The sequence below is a fragment of the Oncorhynchus gorbuscha genome, linkage group LG09 (assembly GCF_021184085.1).
Source record: "Oncorhynchus gorbuscha isolate QuinsamMale2020 ecotype Even-year linkage group LG09, OgorEven_v1.0, whole genome shotgun sequence".
Classification (NCBI taxonomy): Eukaryota; Metazoa; Chordata; class Actinopteri; order Salmoniformes; family Salmonidae; genus Oncorhynchus; species Oncorhynchus gorbuscha.
The window spans coordinates 36,036,984-36,058,739 of NC_060181.1; the positions used below are offsets into that span (position 1 = coordinate 36,036,984).

General features: G+C 41.3%; 1 protein-coding gene across 3 annotated transcripts; it reads left to right on the top strand.

Moving 5' to 3' along the window:
* Nucleotides 1-3,703: 3,703 nt before the first annotated feature.
* On the top strand, nt 3,704-11,161 carry LOC124043471 (interleukin enhancer-binding factor 2 homolog). 3 transcript variants are annotated; one of them, XM_046362096.1, is made up of 15 exons: nt 3,704-3,878; nt 4,366-4,425; nt 4,609-4,651; nt 4,940-5,044; nt 5,246-5,323; nt 5,440-5,542; nt 5,778-5,843; nt 6,095-6,211; nt 6,515-6,593; nt 6,897-6,984; nt 7,411-7,472; nt 9,486-9,600; nt 9,785-9,875; nt 9,975-10,143; nt 10,842-11,161. In XM_046362096.1, exons 1-14 carry the CDS (start codon nt 3,874-3,876, stop codon nt 10,124-10,126), a joined length of 1,164 nt encoding a protein of 387 aa, XP_046218052.1. In that variant the 5' UTR covers nt 3,704-3,873; the 3' UTR covers nt 10,127-10,143; nt 10,842-11,161. The 3 variants fall into 3 exon arrangements, with proteins under 3 accessions (XP_046218052.1, XP_046218051.1, XP_046218050.1); XM_046362094.1 differs by having other exon boundaries at nt 3,707-3,878; nt 9,975-10,156; XM_046362095.1 differs by having other exon boundaries at nt 3,705-3,878; nt 9,975-11,161.
* The last annotated feature ends 10,595 nt before the right edge of the window (nt 11,162-21,756 follow it).

A 21,756-nucleotide genomic window follows, 5' to 3' on the forward strand; every position in this document is an offset into this window, starting at 1 on the left:
CATGGGGCGCTCTGTTCACAATGTTGTCATCAGCAAACCGCTCGCCCATACAAAGCCATACACGTGGTCTGTGGTTGAGAGGTCGGTTGGACGTACTGCCAAATTCTCTAAAACGATGTTGGAGGCGACTTATGGTAAAGAAAATAACATTAAATTCTCTGGCGACAGCTCTGGTCGACATTCCTGCAGTCAGCATGCCTATTGCACGGTCCCTCAACACAGATATCTTTGATGTGTGACAAAACTGCACATTTTAGAGTGGCCTTTTATTGTTCCCATCATAAAATGCACCTGTGTAATGATCAGTCTGTTTAATCAGCTTCTTGATATGCCACACCTGTCAGGTGGATGAATTATCTTGGCAAAGGAGAAATACTAACAGGGATGTAAACACATGTTATGCACAACATTTGAAATAAACTTTTTGCGCTTATGGAACATTTCTGTGATCTTTTATTTCAGTTCATGAAACATGGGACCAACATTTTACATCTATTTTTGAGAGAAGTAAACGTTTTGTGCGCATGGAACATTTCTGGGATCTTTGTTTTCAGCTCATGGGACCAATACTTTTCATGTATTATTTTTTTGTTTGTTGTAACAAGTAATAATTACAGGGTTACTACCCAAGCTACACTATAAATGATCTTTGTTAAGAGCCTAATGGCTCTGATTTTGAATATTCATTTAACAAGAATATCCATGCATTTCAATATTTGCATAAGATATACACTCCCCTATGTATTTATTTGGACAGTAAAGCTAAAACCTTTAATTTGGCTCTATATGAGGTGACAGTATAGAATGTCAAATGTTATTAATTTTTCCATTCATACAAGTATTTGGACAAATTCACTTATAGGCTATTCATTACAAGTTTAGTATTTGGTCCCATAGTCCTAGCACGCAACGACTACATCAAGCTTGTGACTCTACAAATTTGTTGGATGCATTTACAGATTGTTTTGGTTTTGTTTCACATTATTTTCTGCCCAATAGAAATAAGAGCGTCTGCTAAATGACTTAAATGTAAATGTAATATATTGTGCCATTTTGGGTCACGTTAATTGTAAATACGAATAGAATATGTTGCTGAACACTTCTATATTAATGTGGATCCTACCATGATCACAGATAATCACAAATGAATTGTGAATATGAAAGAGTGAGAATTTAAAGAGGCGTAAATATCATACCCCCCCAAATGCTTAACCTCCCCTGTTAATGTTAATGTTGAGAGGTTAGCATGTTTTGAGGGCATGATCTTTGTGCATCTGTAACTTTCTCACTCATCATTATTCAAAATGTATTAATGATTATCCATAATCATTGTAGCATCCGCATTAATGTAGAAGTGTTCAGAAACATTTTATATTCTTAATAAAATAGCTCCAAAATGACACATCATTGACTATTAATTTAAATTGGGCACGCCTTAATCCGAAAGATAACCAAAACTAACGGCATCCAACCAGTTTGTAGTCACAAGCTTGAGGTAGTCATTGTGTGCTAGGAATATAGGACAAAATACTAAATGTTTGACATAAATGTAATACAATATAAGTTGAATTTGTCCAAACACTTTTGATACCTTCAAATGGGGGGACAAGATACATAAAGTGCTTCCATTTCTAAACAGTAAAACAGATATCTATGAAAATACCCTCAAAAAAGGTGGCAGACAGCGTCATATAAAACATTCGATCTCAAATCCAGCTTTTCTGTCCAAATACGCAGGGGAGTCTGAGCTTGATATAGGGGGGCATTGAGGTAGGAAGAGTGTCTCCTGCTTGCCCTCCAACAACACACTTCTAGCAGCATCTGGTCTCCCATCCAAGGGTCGATGGTCATCAAAACGAAAATAATTTTATACATTTGCAATTAAGTTGAGTTATTGGGTAGTTGTACTTAGTAGGCAAAGTGCTTCATATTTGACTAACCTAGTTGCCAAATATCACTTCATTGAGAAAGAATGCAAATGCTAAATTATTATTGGCATTCAGATTTTAAGATGTCAAATCGATCTGTCATACTTTTTGTTGAAGTGGTTTTTGTATCTACAGTACCAGTCAAAAGTTTGGACACACCTACACACCTTGGACACACCTACACACCTTCTAAACTTTAGAATCTTCTACATTGTAGAATAATAGTGAAGACATCAAAACAATAAAATAACACATATGGAATCATGTAGTAACCCAAAAAGTGTGTTAAACAAATCAAAATATTTGTTATATTTGAGATTATTCAAAGAAGCCAAACACTCTTCAAGTGCTGTCGCAAAAACCATCAAGTGCATTATGAAATTGTCTCTCATAAGGACCGCCACAGGAAAAGAAGAACCAGAGTTACCTCTGCTGCAGAGGATATGTTCATTAGAGTTACCATAAATAACAGACACATCTCAACATGAACTGTTCAGAGAAGACTGCATGAATCATGCCTTCATGGTCGAATTTCTGCAAAGAAACAACTACTAAAGAACACGGATGAGATGGAGAGACTTGCTTGGGCCAAGAAACACAAGAAAAGGAAATTAGACCGGCGGAAATCTGTCATTTGTTCTGATGAGTCCAAATTTGAGATTTTTGGTTCCAACTCCTGTGTCTTTGTGAGTTGCAGAGTAGGTGAATGGATGAACTCTGCATGTGCAGATCCCACCGTGAAGCATGGAGGAGGAGGTGTGATGGCGCGGGGTGCTTTGCTGGTGACAATGTCTGTGATTTATTTATACTTCAAGGCACACTTAATCAGCATGGCTACCAGAGCATTCTGCAGCGATACACCATCCCATCGCCATCCCATCTGGTTTGCGCTTAGTGGGACTATAATTTATTTTTCAACAGGAGAATGACCCACCACACCTCCAGGCTGTGTAAGGGCTATTTGACCAAGAAGGGGTGTGATGGAGTGCTGCATGAGATGACCTGGCATCCACAATCACCCGACCTCAACCTAATTGAGATGGATTGGGATGAGTGCTCAGCATATGTTGGAAAAGCATTCCAGGTGAAGCTGGTTGAGAGAATGCCAAGAGTGTGCAAAGCTGTCATCAAGGCAAAGGGTGGCTACTTTGAAGAATCTGTGAAAAAAGAAGAAACCCGCACACTGCTCTTGATTGTATCACTGCTCTTTAATAAGCTTTACATGTCGGCCTCAGGGACTTCTTCAGTGATTTTCGAAGCTCTGAGGAAGGCCATGTGGCCTATATGTAAAGCTTATTAAAGAGCAGATACCATCAAGAGCAGTGTGTGGGTCTCTTATTTTTTCTAATTTTATTCAACTGTTACCATTCACCTGAATAAAAGATACCTCAGATGTGAATTTTACTTTGAAGAATCTAAAAAAATATTTTGATTTGTTTAACATTTTTATGGTTACTACGTGATTCCATGTGTTATTTCATAGTGTTGATGTCTTCACTATTATTCTACAATAGTATAGTACAAATAAAGAAAAACCCTTGAATGAGTAGGAGATTCCAAACTTCTGACTGGTACTGTATATATTTAAACATTAATCGAAAGAAAGTTAAAATGTAACAAGTAACTATATTTGTTAGATTTCAGGAAAATATTTAGCAGAGGATGGTTTCGATCCATCGACCTCTGGGTTATGGGCCCAGCACGCTTCCGCTGCGCCACTCTGCTACTGCTGATATAACAAGATCCTAGCTATTTATTCAGTTTTTCTGATGGCGGTCTGCACGCCGGCGTTGTGTTTTTGCAGTTAGCAACAGGTAGTTAGTTCCATTTTGGGCCCTGACTTCCGTCCATAGCTGTACTCCATCTAGTAGTCTAGCTGACCGGCGTTGGATGCTGGTGATTTCTCTGTGAATATCTACATTCAAACTTCAAAACGTCGTACGCAATGAGGTAATTTCATGCATTTGATAAGACCGTAACGTTGGACTATATCTATACGGTATCCAATTATAATATAGTTATAGACATATGGAATTTAAAGGGGGGGTTTAGAGAGGGTTGCATTATTAGCTAGTTTACGTGTAGCGTGCTAACGTTAGCCCAGCTAGCCCACTTTGTTAGCCAGGTGGCCGGTATCATAGCTTATCTGGTGACTAACTAGATATCTCTGTAGATAGGTAGATATAATAGCTATGCATCAACTATCTTGCTAACTAGTGTATGATTTGCTAGCTAGCGCCCTTTATTAGCTACCTAGCTAAACGTGCTTTGTTTTCTCTAAGTAAAATCAATGGACGAATGAATGAACAAACAGTCAGTAGCTATTCATGCTATGTTATAGTAGCAGCTAGCTAGTCATCTAGCTTCTAACACAATTTAGTTAATGTGGTAATTGCCATCACTCAACTAACTATATTAATAATGTAATCAATTTCAGAGGCGATAGGGGCAGGGGCCGTGGTGGCCGGTTCGGCTCACGTGGAGGACTGGTGCAAGGGTGAGTAGCCAGTTAGCCAGTTGCTAACATAATAATGCCCACAACTGTAAATTTAACCTGTCCATTGTATGATTTAGGCCTATGAGATTCAAGACTCATGAGGTCACTTTGCGAACTGAAATTCATAGAAGAATGTCTGGCACAATATAAGATGCATTGATGTTTCCTTGTCCCTTGTTTCAGGTATCGGCCATTTGTCCCCCACATTCCCTTTGACTTCTATGTGGTGAGTATTTGTCACTATTCCAAGCATCCTTCCCATACTCATGCACCAAGGGTTACGTTGAAGTGGTGCAGCATGTAGCTCACATGAATTGAAATAAACAAAGAGTATGACCATAAAGACAGATTATAATCAATGGATATCAGCTCACATACACACACACACAATGGTCTAGTAATGCTCTAGTGACTAGAGTCTAGTCGAAACAACAGGGATCTTGTCAAAGTAATACAGTAGCGCAGATAGGGATGTCGAGTGGACAGTGCTAAGTTGTCTCTCTGTTTCCCCCAGTGTGAGATGGCCTTCCCCAGAGTAAAGCCAGCAGCGGATGAGACTGCCTTTAGCGAGTGTCTACTGAAGAGGAACCAGGACCTCAGTCCTACACCCGCAGAGCAGGTAGAGAACACATACATTCTCTCTCAAACATTCAACACACTTCCCTCGGTCAAACCACGCTCGCTGGATCATTTCAGTCAAACTGTTGTATGCACACAGCGACGTATTCCTTTCGGCTATGTGTTAAAAAACACTCCTACACTATGCCACCATAGAAGTCTTTCAGTTGACTCCATGCAAACTCTCTGCTCTGACTTTCAGTCCTCTATCTTGTCCCTGGTCACCAAGATCAACAACGTCATCGACAACCTCATCGTCGCCCCCGGCAACTTTGAAGTGGTGAGTTCCAGAGCTTGGTAGAGATTAGCGTGCCAAAATGGATATGCATCTGTATTGGATAACATATTTAGCCATGTACAATAACAATGGGAATTGCTTTCTCCCTCTCATTCCAGCAAATTGAAGAGGTACGTCAGGTAGGCTCATACAAGAAAGGCACCATGACAACGGGACACAACGTCGCTGACTTGGTGGTCATCCTCAAGATCTTGCCCACATGTGAGTTGTGTGTGTGTGACCCAACAAAGCAAAGCCCAGTTGTACATTCATTAACTGGTCTTCAAATGTCAGCATAGTGTCTCAGGTGTTGATTGCTGCACAGCATTTTGCATCTTTGCTGGGTTATAATATGAATTAGTCCTCATTCTGGACTGTATTTCCCAGAGCAGCCATTTTTGAAATTGCGTCTATTGGTTATGCTGAACCCCCATAATGGAAGTTCTCTCTCTTGCAGTGGAGGCCGTCGCAGCTCTCGGCAACAAAGTGGTGGAGACCCTTCGCACACAAGACCCTGCTGAAGGTGACCTATATCACACAGTTACATTTGTTTTCATGTAGCCACAGTGAAACATCAGTCACAGAAGTTAGATTTTGCTTTCAATAGCATACATTTTACTCATATTTAGCTTTATTAATTTGTCATGCCATGTTGTTTAGTGATGAATTCATACAAAGTAGAAGGATAATGTAGGCACACTGGGTAATGGGATATTCTCGATTTTCAGTGGTTATGATCTAATGTTCCCAAGTGACTCCCGCTCTGTGTCCTAGTTCTCTCCATGCTGACCAATGAGACAGGCTTTGAGATCAGCTCTGCCGATGCCACAGTGAAAATCCTCATCACCACCGTTCCCCCCAACCTGCGCAAGCTGGACCCCGAACTGCACTGTACGTGGAGACAGAAACCCACACACAAACACGCAGTACAATGTGATAGAATGTAAACATGAGCTGCAACATAAGTACACTCATAGAGCTACAGAAATAAGTCAAAACACTCACTTAGATTCACTGGGATTGGCAAACAGCTCCATATACCATGCATGCCATACATAAGCAGTCATTGTAGACTGGAGGAAGAGTGTGTGTGTGTGTGTGTCTTAAAGTAGATGGTCCCAGGACTGAGTTTGGGAAACACTGCTGTAAGTGGTCATATTGGTGTTGATCTTGATATGGTCTCTTTCTCCCCAGTGGACATCAAGGTGCTGCAGAGTGCTCTGGCCGCCATCCGCCATGCCCGCTGGTTTGAGGAGAACGCCTCCCAATCTACGTAAGTCACCGTTTTACCCTTAACCTTTTAGTCTTTTACCACTCACCTGGTTTACCCTCCCAAACCGATATCTCCTCAGAATGTGTTCCAAGTTTTTGTAGTAGGTCCTTACACCTCGGGCTTCTTCTTTTTTTTTTTCACGTCAAGGAGGAATAGAGGGAGGCCTTTTAATCTAAATGTTTCAGTCATCATGGCCTTTGTCTTGAAAAATACTGTCTCCCTTCAAGGATCAAGTTGGCGCCGACTAACTTGATCCTTTAACTTAAAAGTCTTACTCATGTCCTGTTTGCTGCTGTTATTTAGGGTGAAAGTGCTGATTCGCCTGCTGAAGGATCTGAGGGTGCGTTTCCCCGGGTTCGAGCCTCTCACCCCCTGGATCCTGGATCTACTGGTGAGTCCATTGCACTGACCATAGTTGCACTGGATGTACTGGTTTGGTCACTACACCCACCATTACCACGACTCGGCACTTAACATGTGATACTAGTAAGCCCACTGCATTCACCGTAGTTATGCTAATGTTCAGTTATACTGGATATACTGGTGAGGACGCTACGCCTACCATTAACACAACTACTGGTGAACCAATGGCATGTGATACTGGTGAACGTTGGCACTTGGAGAGGCATGAAAATGGATGATTTAGCTATTCATTTGTTGTGGATTACCACACACAGAGCAAGTCCCCTGGCTAATATGATTTGTCTGATTTTCTGTCTTTGTTATTGTATTGACCCTAACTGAAAGCTTGTATCGCATCACTTCATATCTAAAGGATGAATAAGAAATTAAAAGGGTTTCATGTGTGTCTTCTCAGGGTCATTCTGCAGTGATGAATAACCCCTCCAGACAGCCCTTGTCACTCAATGTGGCTTACAGGTGAGCCTCCCCATTCCCTCAGTCAGTGCTCAATGTATCTGAGGTTGTTTTCTTACGACTTACTATTAGATATAGTACGTTTTTCTGTTATACATGTATTTCGTACCACATTCCACTATCATTTTGTATTAGACACCCATATTTCCTTAAGTGTATGCACCAAGTTGTTTTTCAACTGGAGGTGTCTTTGTTGACAGTGTCTCAATTTATGAAACGTTGCTGGCGGGGCCTATTTTTGCAATCGTAAAGTATTCAGATCTTTTTCCACATTTTGTTACGTTACCGACTTATTCTGAAATGGATTAAATTAATAAATGTCTCCAATCTACACACAATACCATATAATGATGAAGCAAAAACAGGTTGTTGAATTCTTTTTGCTAATTTGTAAAATAAAAAAAATATATATATATATATATATATATATATATATATATATATATATATATATAAACAGAACCCTTATTTACATAAGCATGCAGACCCTTTGCTATGGCACTCGAAATTGAGCTCAGGTGTATCCTGTTTCCATTGATCATCCTTTAGATGTTTCTACAACTTGATTGGAGTCCACCTATTGTAAATTCAATTGATTGGACATGATTTGGAAAGGCACACACCTGTCTATATAAGGTCCCACAGTTGACCGTGCATGTCAGAGCTAAAACCAAACCGCGAGGTCAAAGGAGTTGTCCATTGTGTTAAGGCATAGATCTGGGAACGGGTACCAAAAAATGTCTGCAGCAATGAAGTCCCCAAGAACACAGTAGCCTCCATCATTCTTAAATGGAAGAAGTTGGGAACCATCAAGACTCTTCTTAGAGCTGGCTTCCTGGCCAAACTGAGCAATCGGGGGAGAAGGGCCTTGGTCAGGGAGGTGACTAAGAATCCGATGGTCACTCTGACAGAGCTCCAGCGTTCCTCTGTGGAGATGGGTAAACCTTCCAGAATGACAACCATCTCTGCAGCACTCCACCAATCAGGCTTTTATGGTTGAGTGGCCAGACGGAAGCCACTCCTCAATAAAAGGCACATGACCGCCCGCTTGGAGTTTGTCAAATGGCGCCTAAAGGACTCAGACCATGAGAAACAAGATTCTCTTGTCTGATGAAACCAAGATTCAACTCTTTGGCCTGAATGCTAAGTGTTATGTCTGGAGGAAACCTAGCACCATCCTTACGGTGGTGGCAGCATCATGCTGTATTGATGTTCTTCAGCGGCAGGGACTGGCAGACAAGTCAGGACCGAGGGAAAGATGAACGAAGCAAAGTACAGAGTGATCCTTCATGAAAACCTGCTCCATAGCGCTCAGGACCTCAGACTGGGGCTAAGGTTTACCTTCCAACAGGACAACGACCATAAGCACACAGCCAAAACAATGCAGGAGTGGCCCAGCCAAAGCCCGCACTTGAACCCAATCGACCATCTCTGGAGAGACCTGAAAATAGCTGTGCAGGAACGCTCCCCATCCAACCTTAGAGCTTGAGAAGATCTGCAGAGAATAATGGGAGAAATACAGGTGTGCCAAGCTTGTAGCGTCATACCCAAGAAGACTCAAAGCTGTAATCGCTGCCAAAGTTACTTCAACAAAGTACTGAGTAATGGGTCTGAAACCTTATGTAAATGTAATGTTTATTTTTTTATTTTTGATACATTTACAAGAAAATATATAACCTGTTTTTGCTTTGTCATTATGGGCTATGGTGTGTAGATTGATGAGGGGGGAAAACTATTTAATAATTTTTAGAATTAACCTGTAACGTAACAAAATGTGTCAAGGGGTCTGAATACTTTCTGAATGCACTGTGTATATTTTCCCTTAAACGTACCACGCCCTCCCGTTGGAGTAAACTAATGGACAACAACACTTAGGCTTCTACTTCCAGTTTATACATACTATATAGTTATTTTGTTTGTTTTTCGTCCCATCCTTCCGAAAGTGAGATGTTGTAATCTGAATGAAGGGAAAAAGGCCATTCTAGATTCTAAATTTTTGTTTGTTGCTCTTTTCAGGCGCTGCCTACAGATGTTAGCCGCTGGACTTTTCCTGCCAGGCTCAGTAGGCATCACTGACCCCTGTGAGAGTGGAAACTTCCGGGTGCACACCGTCATGACCCTCGAGCAGCAGGTAATAATTCAGCTTTAGCTGCCTTCATGGTGCAGGGGTGGGGAACCTTGGTCCTGGTGACAGGGTTTGCGCCAGCACTAAAACACGAAATTAATTTCCGTGATCATATGTGTTTGGTTAGGATTATTGTCAGATGAATCACATTGAGGTATGTGAATTGAAAGTGTGTGTGTTTGTTTTGTAGGACATGGTGTGTTTCACTGCTCAGACATTGGTGAGGGTGCTCTCTCATGGAGGGTACAGGAAAATCCTGGGCCTGGAGGGTGATGCCAGCTGTGAGTCTCATTCTCTCGCGTGTTCTCTCTCTCTCACACACACACACACACACCATTTTTTCAAAGTAAACATTAAACAAATCTACCTCACTCTCCCAGACCTGGCTTCGGAAATGTCCACCTGGGATGGCGTGATCGTCACACCCTCCGAGAAGGCCTACGAGAAGCCGCCAGAGAGGAAGGAAGAGGAGGATGAGGCACTGGAGGAAGGAGGAGATGTTGAGGATGAAAGCATGGAGACACAGGAATGAGAAGGACCCGGAAGGTGGTGAGCTTGCCAGGTACCAGTAGCCAGTCAAAAAAAACAGGCTCATTACCAGGCTAGCTAGCTGCCTAGCTTGTTGCAGCTCCTACAGTAGCTTTGTTAGCGCATTAGCTAACTTAAGCCATAGTTAGCTAGAATCGTAACGTTCTATAAATTAGCCTACTTTGCATAGATGCTAGTTGAAAATCTCATTGAATTAACAAAATCAACATAACTTTTTTTGTTTATGGAAAGAAGTCATTGTAATTCCAAGTCATAACAAAGTAAACTATGTAGCCAAATAGCAGTGCTGCCACACATCAACTCACCAGCAAGAGAGACTTGCCAACGATAGTACTGCATGGTGCCATAGTGCATAGCGCCATCTACTATATCAGTGTTATTGGCAAGAATTCTGCAAAATCAACTCCGCTTTACACAGATTATAATAGGAGAGGGTTTGCGAAGGATATTATTTTGTCTTTGAGAACCACCCCAAGTTCAACTTCAATTCTAACCCTGTGGGCAGAGTGATGGTTGTGCCAGATATCCTCTCTAGTAAGACAATAAGGTCAAGGGTTAATGGGAGACAGGCAGCGCCATTAGCGTTGCGAGTGACAGATGTCCAAATAGTGTTAGTGGTGGGATCCAATTCACCCTTGTACCCATACAATGTGCTCTTAGGCTTAACAACATTTTATTTTTCTCTTGTTGCTATCCAGAGGATCCTGTGCCACGTCTTTTAAACAATCGTTTACCCCCTGACCCTTTTGGAAACCCTTCACTCGCCCATTTGTCCTTCATTGAAGTTCATGTCCACTAATCATGAATTGACTGCATTGACCTGGACCAAAGTGCGCCAACTGGACGGACAGACTTGCATATAGACTGTTACTGGTCCCTCAACGCCCTCAACAAAAATTCAATTCATGATCTTCTCAAAAGGGGGCGGGTGTCACTATCAAATTGTATTCCGTGTGTTTGTGTGGTTTTTACTTTGTAACAGCAATGATGACTAAATTAAACAGCTTCTTTATTTTAATATGCCTCTTTATGTAAATGTATACATTTAGAAATGCATATCCCTATTTTCAAATGTGTGGCTGGATGGATGGATGGATGGGTGGAATACATATGCCCCATGCTTGTGTGAATACGCATACTTCATTTTTAGATCTGGTCATAGAATGTGTAATTACCTCCACAGAACCAGTCTGTACCCAAAATTTGACAAACTTGTTAATGTTTTATTTGATACTTTATTGAAGCACAGTTCAAATTAAATGCTGTTTTGCAGTTCAGATTTAAGATACTTCTGGAAAATGCCTGGATCTTTCAAATGGTCTCATAGAGATTCTGTGAAATGACTAGAGGGGATATGTCACTAAACCCTCAAAGTCCATAATAGGGTGAAAATGACATCTATCTTGGTCAGGAAGAAGTCCAAAACCAGTCAAATTGGAATGAATGGTAGTAGGGGCAATGGTGTGGTGTTACCTACTTCTACTTATGCAGGAACAGAAAAGTAAGGCATGGGATGTATCATAAATTGTAATGATATTATAGTCAACATAAAATGTTTTCATATAGTTATAAATACAGTTTATGCAGGTTTTATACACATTTTCTATATAAATAGTCCTTATCGTCAACTGATTTCAGCCAATGAATGGCTGTGGATTGACTGCATTGTTTGAATGAAATGTTGGCATATTGGCAGTTAATTTGACAAATGTATGGAATACTTCCTCTAAAACTAAATGCAGATAAATTCTTCAAATTCATTGTTCTACACTATCTATTCACCGCACTGGAAAGCCATGATTGACCAACTATTCTAATTCTACGTTCTCATTTTGAAGTTGAAGTTACCACAATTGAATTAGGACTTAAAGTAATATAGTAGGGTCTAATGATCTAACTGAAGAAGACTGCAACATTGGAACAACTGAGGACCAGCCACAAGTAGCACCACATGCCTGTAGGTGGCATCAGAGTAAAGGGTATTGCATAGGGCAGCCAAGCTCAACCAACTTCTGCTGAAATCCCCCTTATGGTCTATCGATCAACTCTCCAATTCAAGCTAATCACACTGTACCATGATCTTATCATTTACCATATATCCTAATTCTATTCTTCAAGACTTTATTCAGGAACAGGATATTCATGATATTAGATTGCATTCTTATGTATAATGCTTTATTACTGGTCTCTATGTGTTACCTCATCCAGCTCCAATATGTAGCTTCCACCTGGATGACACACGGAAGCCATTTTGTGCCCGAAAACTATGCTCACATCTGCGATTATAGCAGAGAAGTGAGCGTTTGTTCCCTGACCAATCTGTTTCACTTCTGAAGGTTTACGCAGACAGACTAATTGAATAACAGAGTATCTGGAAAGCCATCATGCACTTTGTGCCTGCTCTGTTTACTGTTGCTTTTACCAGACTGTTCAAGTCCCTCCAATGGTGTGTTTACTGAGTGAATTTAGCCAATTAGCTGTAGTGAATTAGTGTCTGTGTTCCAGATGGCCAAGTGATCTTGTTTTTGATCCAGTAGACCTTATTAACCCAACAGTGACCTCGTCCAGATATTCGGACCTCTTGGCTTTACAGCTAAAGTGTTGGGTTGACAGTAGCATGGGTTCAGGCCCTGGTTGGGACTAAACCCTGACTTGTCTATGTGAAATGTACAAAGGAAAAATAAATTTCCAATGCTGATTATAAGAGAAACAGTATTTTAGAATACAACAGCGACAGTGTGTGGTGGTAAAGCACTACAGTTTAATCATATCTGATAAACTGGATAGGCCTTATTAAGTATCCAAGCCCCAGGTCCTTTAGCTATATTGTAGTTTGTTGGATTACAAAGATCAGCTCCTTTACAAACAAACGTGACAGCCTTCCAATTTTCCAACAACTAAGTCACAACTGAAAATGCCACATCTTGTGTTCACTTTCCATATCCCTCCTTTCTGAAGTAATTGCCTGGAACGGCCTATTTCCCCCCTGCAGGAGGTAGACTGGGATGTGAGAAGCAGTTTACTCAGTCGAATAAAGCCGGCGCTTGGAATCTCAGATCCCATTGAATCACACAGCTGTTCCTCTCTACGTGCAGGCCTTCTTTCTGATGCTGTCTGGTCCAAACTAGTATGACATTGTTGCCGCCCGTTGCATTGAAGGCAAGGGAATATAAAAAAATGATTAAATCAGTATTGAGCTAAACTGAGCGAGCTCAACTGTGAATGGTTCTGGCACAACGACAAAAAGGTGGGGGAAGCCAGTTTGGATTTGGCATCACTCCTATTAAATCCCATTGAGAGCATACCTCATGGACAGTAACATTTTAAGTGTTGCATCGTGTTGTATTGTCCTCCAAAGGCTAGTTAGCTAGCTAGCTAGCTAAAATTGTCCCTTTCCTAAATTAGCTATGGATGGAGAAAGGGATTTGGACTTGTGGTTTTACTTAATTCTCCATTCTGGGCAATGATTATAATGGCGATTCTGATCCAACCATCAATTCATACATGTGCCCCTGGTCAGAGAGGATGGAAGTTAAATTGATGCTCTGGATAAGAGCGTCTGCTAAATGACTTAAATGTAAATGTAAATGTAAAGAGACACAATTGTGAGCTGAGAGTAGCCTAGATGCAACACCCTCACTCAGACTCTTATTAAAATCGTGCAGAAAATGGGAAGACTTGTTCACAAACTACTCTTGTAGAGCATTTGGAGGCAGCATGAACAGTCTTACTTGTCATTGGCTGAAATCCTGGACATTTAGTCCATGAAGCCGTATATACATTTTCCAATAAGTATTTCCCATAGAGTGAGCGCTCATCTGTTCCTTCAGAGAATCTTGGTTACATACGCAGTGCAACCTTTTAATATCTTAGGTCCAGATCAGACACTAATTCAGAGGATGAAAAGTTTGAAAATCTACAGGAGTGAAATTTGACACATTCGCTCTATAATCACTGCCCTGGTGACCAGGGCCGGTCCTTTCCATTCTGCCGCCCTCGGCGCGACCAAAAGATGCCTCCCTGCAAAACTATTGCAGCCCAGTATTTGGTATTTTATTAGGATCCCCATTAGCTATTGCAAAAGCAGCACCTACACTTCCTGGGGTCCACACAAGACTTGAAACATAATACAGAATGACATATCAATAGATAAGAACAGCTCAAGGACAGAACTACATATATTTAAAAAGGTACACACAGCCTACATATCAATGCATACACACAAACTATCTAGGTCAAATAGAGGAGAGGCAAGGTGTTGCTTTATCTGTTTTTTGAAACCAGGTTTGCTGTTTATTTGAGCAGTATGAGATTGAAGGATGTTCCATGCAATAAGGGCTCTATATAATACTGTGCGCTTTCTTGAATTTGTTCTGGATTTGGGGACTGTGAAAAGACCCCTGGTGGGATAAGTGTGTGTGTAAATTGACTATGCAAACTATTTGGGATTTTCAACACATTGTTTCTTATAACAATAAGTTATACAGTCAGCCTCTCCTCAACTCTTAGCCAAGAGAGACTGGCATGCATAGTACTTATATCAGCCCTCTGATTACAATTAAGAGCAAAACGTGCCACTCTGTTCCGGGCCTGCTGCAGCTTAACTAGGTCTTTCCTTGCAGCACTGGACCACACGACTGGACAATAATCAAGATGACAAAGCTAGAGCCTGCAGAACTTGCTTTTTGGAGTGTGGTGTAAAAAAAGCAGAGCATCTCTTTATTATGGCTAGACCTCTCCCCATCTTTACAAGCATTGAATCTATATGTTTTGACCATGACAGTTTACAATCTAAGGTAATGCCAAGTAATTTAGTCTCCTCAACTTGTTCAACAGCCATACCATTCATTTCTAGATTCAGCTGAAGTCTAGAACTTAAGGAATGATTTGTACCACATATAATGCTCTTAGTTTTAAAGATGTTCAGGACCAGTTTATTACTGGCCACCCAATCCAAAACAGTCTGCAACTCTAAGGGTTTCAGTGACTTCATTAGCTGTGGTTGCTGATGCGTATATGGTTGAATCATCAGTATACATGGACACAAATACTTTGTTTAATGCCAGTGGCAGGTCATTGGTAAAAATAGAAAAGAGTAGAGGGCCTAGAGAGCTGCCCTGTGGTACACCCCACTTTACATGTTTGATGTTACGTACGCCTCTTGGCGGAGGGAACACCCTGCTACAACTCGACTCCCCGTGGAGTGAAAAAGTATGTGATCGTAGGTGCGGGGAAGGACGACAGAGGCAGAAAAAATGTTTTACAGGGAATTTATTTCCTTAACAATGTAATGTGTGGAAAAGGGGCTGGATGGAACCAAAGCAAAGAAAGTAAAAGTTAGAGTTCCCTCTCCTACCTTACCTGCCTACCTAATCTTAGCACCACCTGGTGCGCTAACCAAAACAAAGGGGGTGGTCCGCCCAGGTCTTACCTAGTGTGCATAAACAGATTAAATACTACGGGTAATGTATGCCCGCAGCCCTCTTGCCTAAACATTCCCAAGGTGCGCTCCCCTCCCCCCCTGGAATCAAATGAAACGGAATAATTCACCAATACCTAGTGAACAATTTCAAGAAACCAAAAACACTAAGTCCTATGGCATACACATACCTCTGCAGGAGCGGCTACAAAATACTTTCAACATCTTATACAGACCAACAACCAACACAGAACATACAAAGAAGCTCTCTCCCCTGGGGCAGGAACACTGGCTTCTCAAGCTGCAGAAGGAGTCGGTAATTGATAAGCCAGCTGTTTCCCCTGACGAGAGTGCGAGGTCAGAGCTCCAATCAGTAATGGGGCCGACCCAATCAGCTGATTGAGGAATCCAGGATTCCATTTCCTGAAATACACACATACACACACACCCAGATCAACACAGAAACTGGGGAACATAACATTTGACATTACATTACATTTAAGTCATTTAGCAGACGCTCTTATCCAGAGCGACTTACACATTAGAGAAGCTTCCATTAAAGAAAACCCTCTGAGTTCTATTAGATAGATTGCCATATCGTGGATTCAGAGCTGAGGTTGAAAAGCCGTAGCACATACGTTTTTTTTCAAAAACAGGTTATGGTCAACAATATTAAAGGCTGCACTGAAATCTAACAGTACAGCTCCCACAATCTTCTTATCAATGTCTTTCAACCAATCATTAGTCATTTGGGTCAGCGCAGTACATGTTGAGTGCCCTTCTCTATAAGCATGAGGAAAGTCTGTTCATTTTTTGGCTGAGAAATAGCATTGTATTTGGTTAAACATTTTTTTCCAACAGTTTTCTAAGAGCTGGCAGCAAGCTTATGGGTCTGCTGTTAGAACCAGTAAAGGACTCTTTACCACTCTTGGGTAGCGGAATTACTTTGGCTTCCCTCCAGGCCTGAGGACAAAGGCTTTCCTCTAGGCTCAGCTACCATCCTCAGTAGCTTTCCGTCTAAATACAGCCCCAGATCGATTCCAATCATTTTCCCACCTCTCCCACACAAACTTTACAAAATTCAAACTTGCACTGCTTTTCTTTCATTATTTGTTTTTTTTATGCATGAATAGAATTGCTCACTGTTTGTTGTTCCTGTCTAAGTTTGCCCACTTTGCCAATGAAATAATCATTAAAATCATTGGCAACATCACATTTTTGTGTGTTGTGATGAATAAGCCATCTGATTTGATGAAAGATGGTGTTGAATTTGTCTTTCTGCTCATAATTTCATTTAAAATACTCCAAAGTTTTCCCCACCATTCTTCATATCATTGATCTTGGCTTCATAACACAGTTTCTTCTTTTTGTTGAGATTAGTCACATAATTTCTCAATTTGCAGTAAGTCAGCCAGTCAGATGTGCAGCCAGACTTATTAGCCACTCCTTTTGCTCCATCTCTTTCAATCATACAGTTGTTCAATTCCTCATCAATCCGTGGAGCCTTAACAGTTCTAACAGTCAGTTTCCTAACAGGTGCATGTTTATAATAATTGGAAGAAGCAATTTCATAAATTCATCAAGTGCAGCGCCTGGATGCTCCTCATCAATCACTTCAGACTAACAAATATTTTTAACATCAGTAAGCAAATTATGTTGTATTTTCCAGACGTTGCCATTAGGTTCAGTTTAGGTTCTGAATGAAAGGCGAAAAGGTAATTTCTGTATGTTTAAAATACATATTTTACAGGACATTCAAAGAGCATCTTGAAAATATGTATTTTTCAGAGATTTGAAAGTATGTATTTCCGGATGTTGAAATCAGGCACATTTTTGGGTCTGAATGAAAAGTTGAAAATAAGTCATTTATAGACATCTATATTTAGGCCAAATCTAAGCTGGACAAAATCTGAACCAAACATAGTCTCTATAGCGGTTTCGGGTCTGTGCTTACAGAGGTGTAGGCTACAGTTTTGGTTGAAATATAATGTTATGAATGCCAATCTATGTGGTAAGCCTACCGTTTGTAAAACACACCAAAAAAAGAGGTCCAAAAGACATCATGCTTACTGGGGTGTAGCCTACCATGTTAGCGCAAATGGAATTTTATGAATGCCCATCCATGTGGTAGGCCCACCATTTGTAAAACAGGCCGTTGCGTTCACTTTATCAGTCCTGATTCATGTGACTAAACAATTTGTCTGTTCAAGCTCTGAATATCAGCTACCCAACTTTATCAGGAGTTATCGTGAGCCTGTTTGCAATGTTTTTAAACAGACGGAAATGCAGAAGTATTTTCTTTTTCGCTACGATCAGCAATTGAGGGATACAAACTTGAAACCACTGATCATGACAATGGGGTGAAACACCTGAACAACAGTTGTGATTGGTCCATTCCATATTGTCCATTTTACTTTGACCTGTCCTGTTTTTAGGATATGTTGTGTGTTGTCATGTTAACAAATGTTTTATTTGATTGAGTGCCATTTATTTAGGTTAGGCTATTTGATCGGAGAAACCTGCATGATGTAAAAAGTTTCCGTCTCATTACATTGTCACATATTTTATCTCTGGCCTGTAGTAGGATATAGAAAAGGCCACATACTATTTCTACCATATCCTATATCTGCTACTTGATTTATGTTAATTATCTTTTTGACTGAATGTTTGGGGGAGTCCCGCATGCTGGGAATGGACGAGCTAAATATTTTGCACCATTGACAAATTGGCCACTGCTTATCACAGGACGTCATCAGCGCTCACCTAAAAAGCCCATATGCCACTGGTTGAGAGAAATTGTTTTTGGGCAGAATTATGTGAGGCTTTATGTGTTGTTGTTGGAGGTGTGTCTTGGTCAGTTTAGCTCAGAAGATGCAGCCCTCGTCAATCTGCTGTAATAGGTGTTCGCCTAATCCTGCCTAATGAGCGGACCGGCCATGCTGGTGACTCATCTTGTATCTCACTCTAGCGGGAACAGTTTCTCAATGGCGCTGTGTCAATAATAGTCCTAATTAAATGAAACTCTGAAAGGACATGCAGCTGCTGGCAGAATCACATAATGTCAAATCTACATCATTAGCTTGCAGTCATATCATATCAAATGACCATAAATTGGTGACTAGTAAGAGTGCCATTTAAACAGGGGCTAGTTGATCTTTACAATCTGCTTGGTTAATTACAGTACTTTTACCAAATCCTTCTATATACTTGTGTCAAGGTAGTAATGGTTAAATGTGCACCAACATGGTTTTGAACTACCATCACGTGACAGAAAATAATGACTCTGTTGACGTATGCCCTCCATTTGATTTTGGCCACACAGTTGATGCTTATCTACGCATCTCACATCCATATTTGCCATGCTCCATACCATGTTGATGCTAACTTGTATTTTGTCCACAACAAAATACCGTGTGGACTGGCCATTAGCTTAGCGCTAAAAAAGAAACAATATAATTTTCATCCATATGAGCAGAAATGACCTTCAGGGTCAGGAACTTGAGGTAGAAGTTGCCGCAAACCCTAATTACGTCTGGGCTCTGTGCAGGCCGGTCAAGTTCTTCAAAACCGATCTCAACAAACCATTTTGGTATGGACCATGCTTTTTGCATCGGGTGCACGGAGGCATTGCCATGCTGAAACAGGAAAGGGCCTTCCCCAAACTGTTGCCACAAAGTTGGAAGCACATAATTGTCAAGAATGTCATTGTATGCTGTAGCGTTGATTTCCCTTCACTGGAACTAATGGGCCTCGACCAAAACATGAAATACAGCCCCAGATCATTATTCCTCCTCCACCAAACTTTACAGTATGCACTATGCATTGGGGCAGGTAGTGTTCTCCTGGCATCCGCCAAAGCCATATTTGTCCGTCGGAATGCCAGATGGGAAAGCGTGATTCATCACTCCAGAGAACACGTTTCCACTGCGCCAGAGTTCGATGGAGGCGAGCATTACACCACTCCAGCCAAGGCTTCACAGAAATTTAACAAACTGACTTGTTAGAAAGGGGGCATCCTATGACGATGCTACGTTGAAAGTCACTGAACTCTTCAGTAAGGCCATTTTACTGCCAATCTTTTTATGGAGATTGCATGGATGTGGGCTATTGCCAAATGTACTAATTTGAAGGTGTGTCCACATACTTTTGTATATATAGTGTATGTGTGACTCCTCTCCAGTATTACAGTTTTTCTCAATCGCGTACAAGTATTTTGGGGATCTGTGTTGAAATATATCTACAGCAGAACAGCAATGATCAAATTCTCAAATACATTTACAGATCTTCAGATCATTTGTTCCTGAGTTAGATATCTTAGACCCATTTTTGCAAAACTTTAAATCAATTATTTACAGTGAATTTTGGTTAAATGCTTTGTTCACAGAATATGAACAAATGGTTTAATCAGAAGAGAAATGTGTGCAAATTGTGTCCACTGTTTCCAGCGGTGCTGGGGGGGGGGGGGGGTGCATCATTCGTGGGGGACCACATTTTTACTGTTGCCTTGTTTCTATTGTGGGATTGTGTGTCTGTGGGCCAATGGAAAGTTGCAAAACTATTAGTAACCAGGCTATGTGTTGTATACATGGAATTGGATTGTGCTGATAACGATGAATGAATCATGCACTTTTAATCAAGAATCCTATTTGTTTTAATGTGCATGGAATTGTTTGGTGACATGCATAAAAGAAAAAGTGCAAAGCTGTGAAACCTACTCTTGTTCTCTGTTTTTTTTTGTTGTTGACATGTCAAATAACTCCAGCATAGGTTGGTAACTACAGGCCATTAGGGTGGCAGGTACCCTAGCTGTTAAGAGCATTGGGCAAGTAACCGAAAGGTCGGTGGTTTGAATCCCCGAGCTGACTAGTTGAAAAATCTGTCGATGTTCCCTTGAGCAAGGCACTTAACCGTAATTGCTTCTGTGAGTCGCACTAGATAAGAGTGTCTGCTAAGTGACTAAAATGTAATCAAGTAACTTGGTCAAATAGAATGGAAGTGATTGTCCTGTAGGTGATGCTGTTATAACCAGTCTCACTCAAATCTGTCGCCCAGCTTGACATTGAAACTTTGTATGTAGGTTTCTTTCCTCATGCTGAACACATTTGCCTCAAGGACCCTTAAGGTCCGCCAGGATAGATTTTGGAAAACCAAATAACACCAAATTGTATTTTTTTCTACTGGTGGTGGACTCCGATAGAGGTGCCGGTATAGATATAGTTGCAACTGTCCCCGCGTCCTGGTAAGAGGACATAATTTACCAGTAAGAGACAGGTGTACAGAACACACATTTATTGCCACACGCAAGACAGGGACACACACACAGCAAACAAGAAGAGGACTGATGATAGTGATAGTGGTTTACTGTAGGACAGAAGGAACAGGGGATATACACTGCTCAAAAAAAATAAAGGGAACACTAAAATAACACATCCTAGATCTGAATGAATGAAATATTCTGATTAGATACTTTTTTCTTTACATAGTTGAATGTGCTGACAACAAAATCACACAAAAATTATCAATGGAAATCAAATTTATCAACCCATGGAGGTCTGGATTTGGAGTCACACTCAAAATTAAAGTGGAAAACCACACTACAGGCTGATCCAACTTTGATGTAATGTCCTTAAAACAAGTCAAAATGAGGCTCAGTAGTGTGTGTGGCCTCCACGTGCCTGTATGACCTCCCTACAACGCCTGGGCATGCTCCTGATGAGGTGGCGGATGGTCTCCTGAGGGATCTCCTCCCAGACCTGGACTAAAGCATCCGCCAACTCCTGGACAGTCTGTGGTGGATGGAGCGAGACATGATGTCCCAGATGTGCTCAATTGGATTCAGGTCTGGGGAACGGGCGGGCCAGTCCATAGCATCAATGCCTTCCTCTTGCAGGAACTGCTGACATACTCCAGCCACATGAGGTCTAGCATTGTCTTGCATTAGGAGGAACCCAGGGCCAACCGCACCAGCATATGGTCTCACAAGGGGTCTGAGGATCTCATCTCGGTACCTAATGGCAGTCAGGCTACCTCTGGCGAGCACATGGAGGGCTGTGCGGCCCCCCAAAGAAATGCCACCCCACACCATGACTGACCCACTGCCAAACCGGTCATCCTGGAGGATGTTGCAGGCAGCAGAACGTTCTCCATGGCGTCTCCAGACTCTGTCACGTCTGTCACGTGCTCAGTGTGAACCT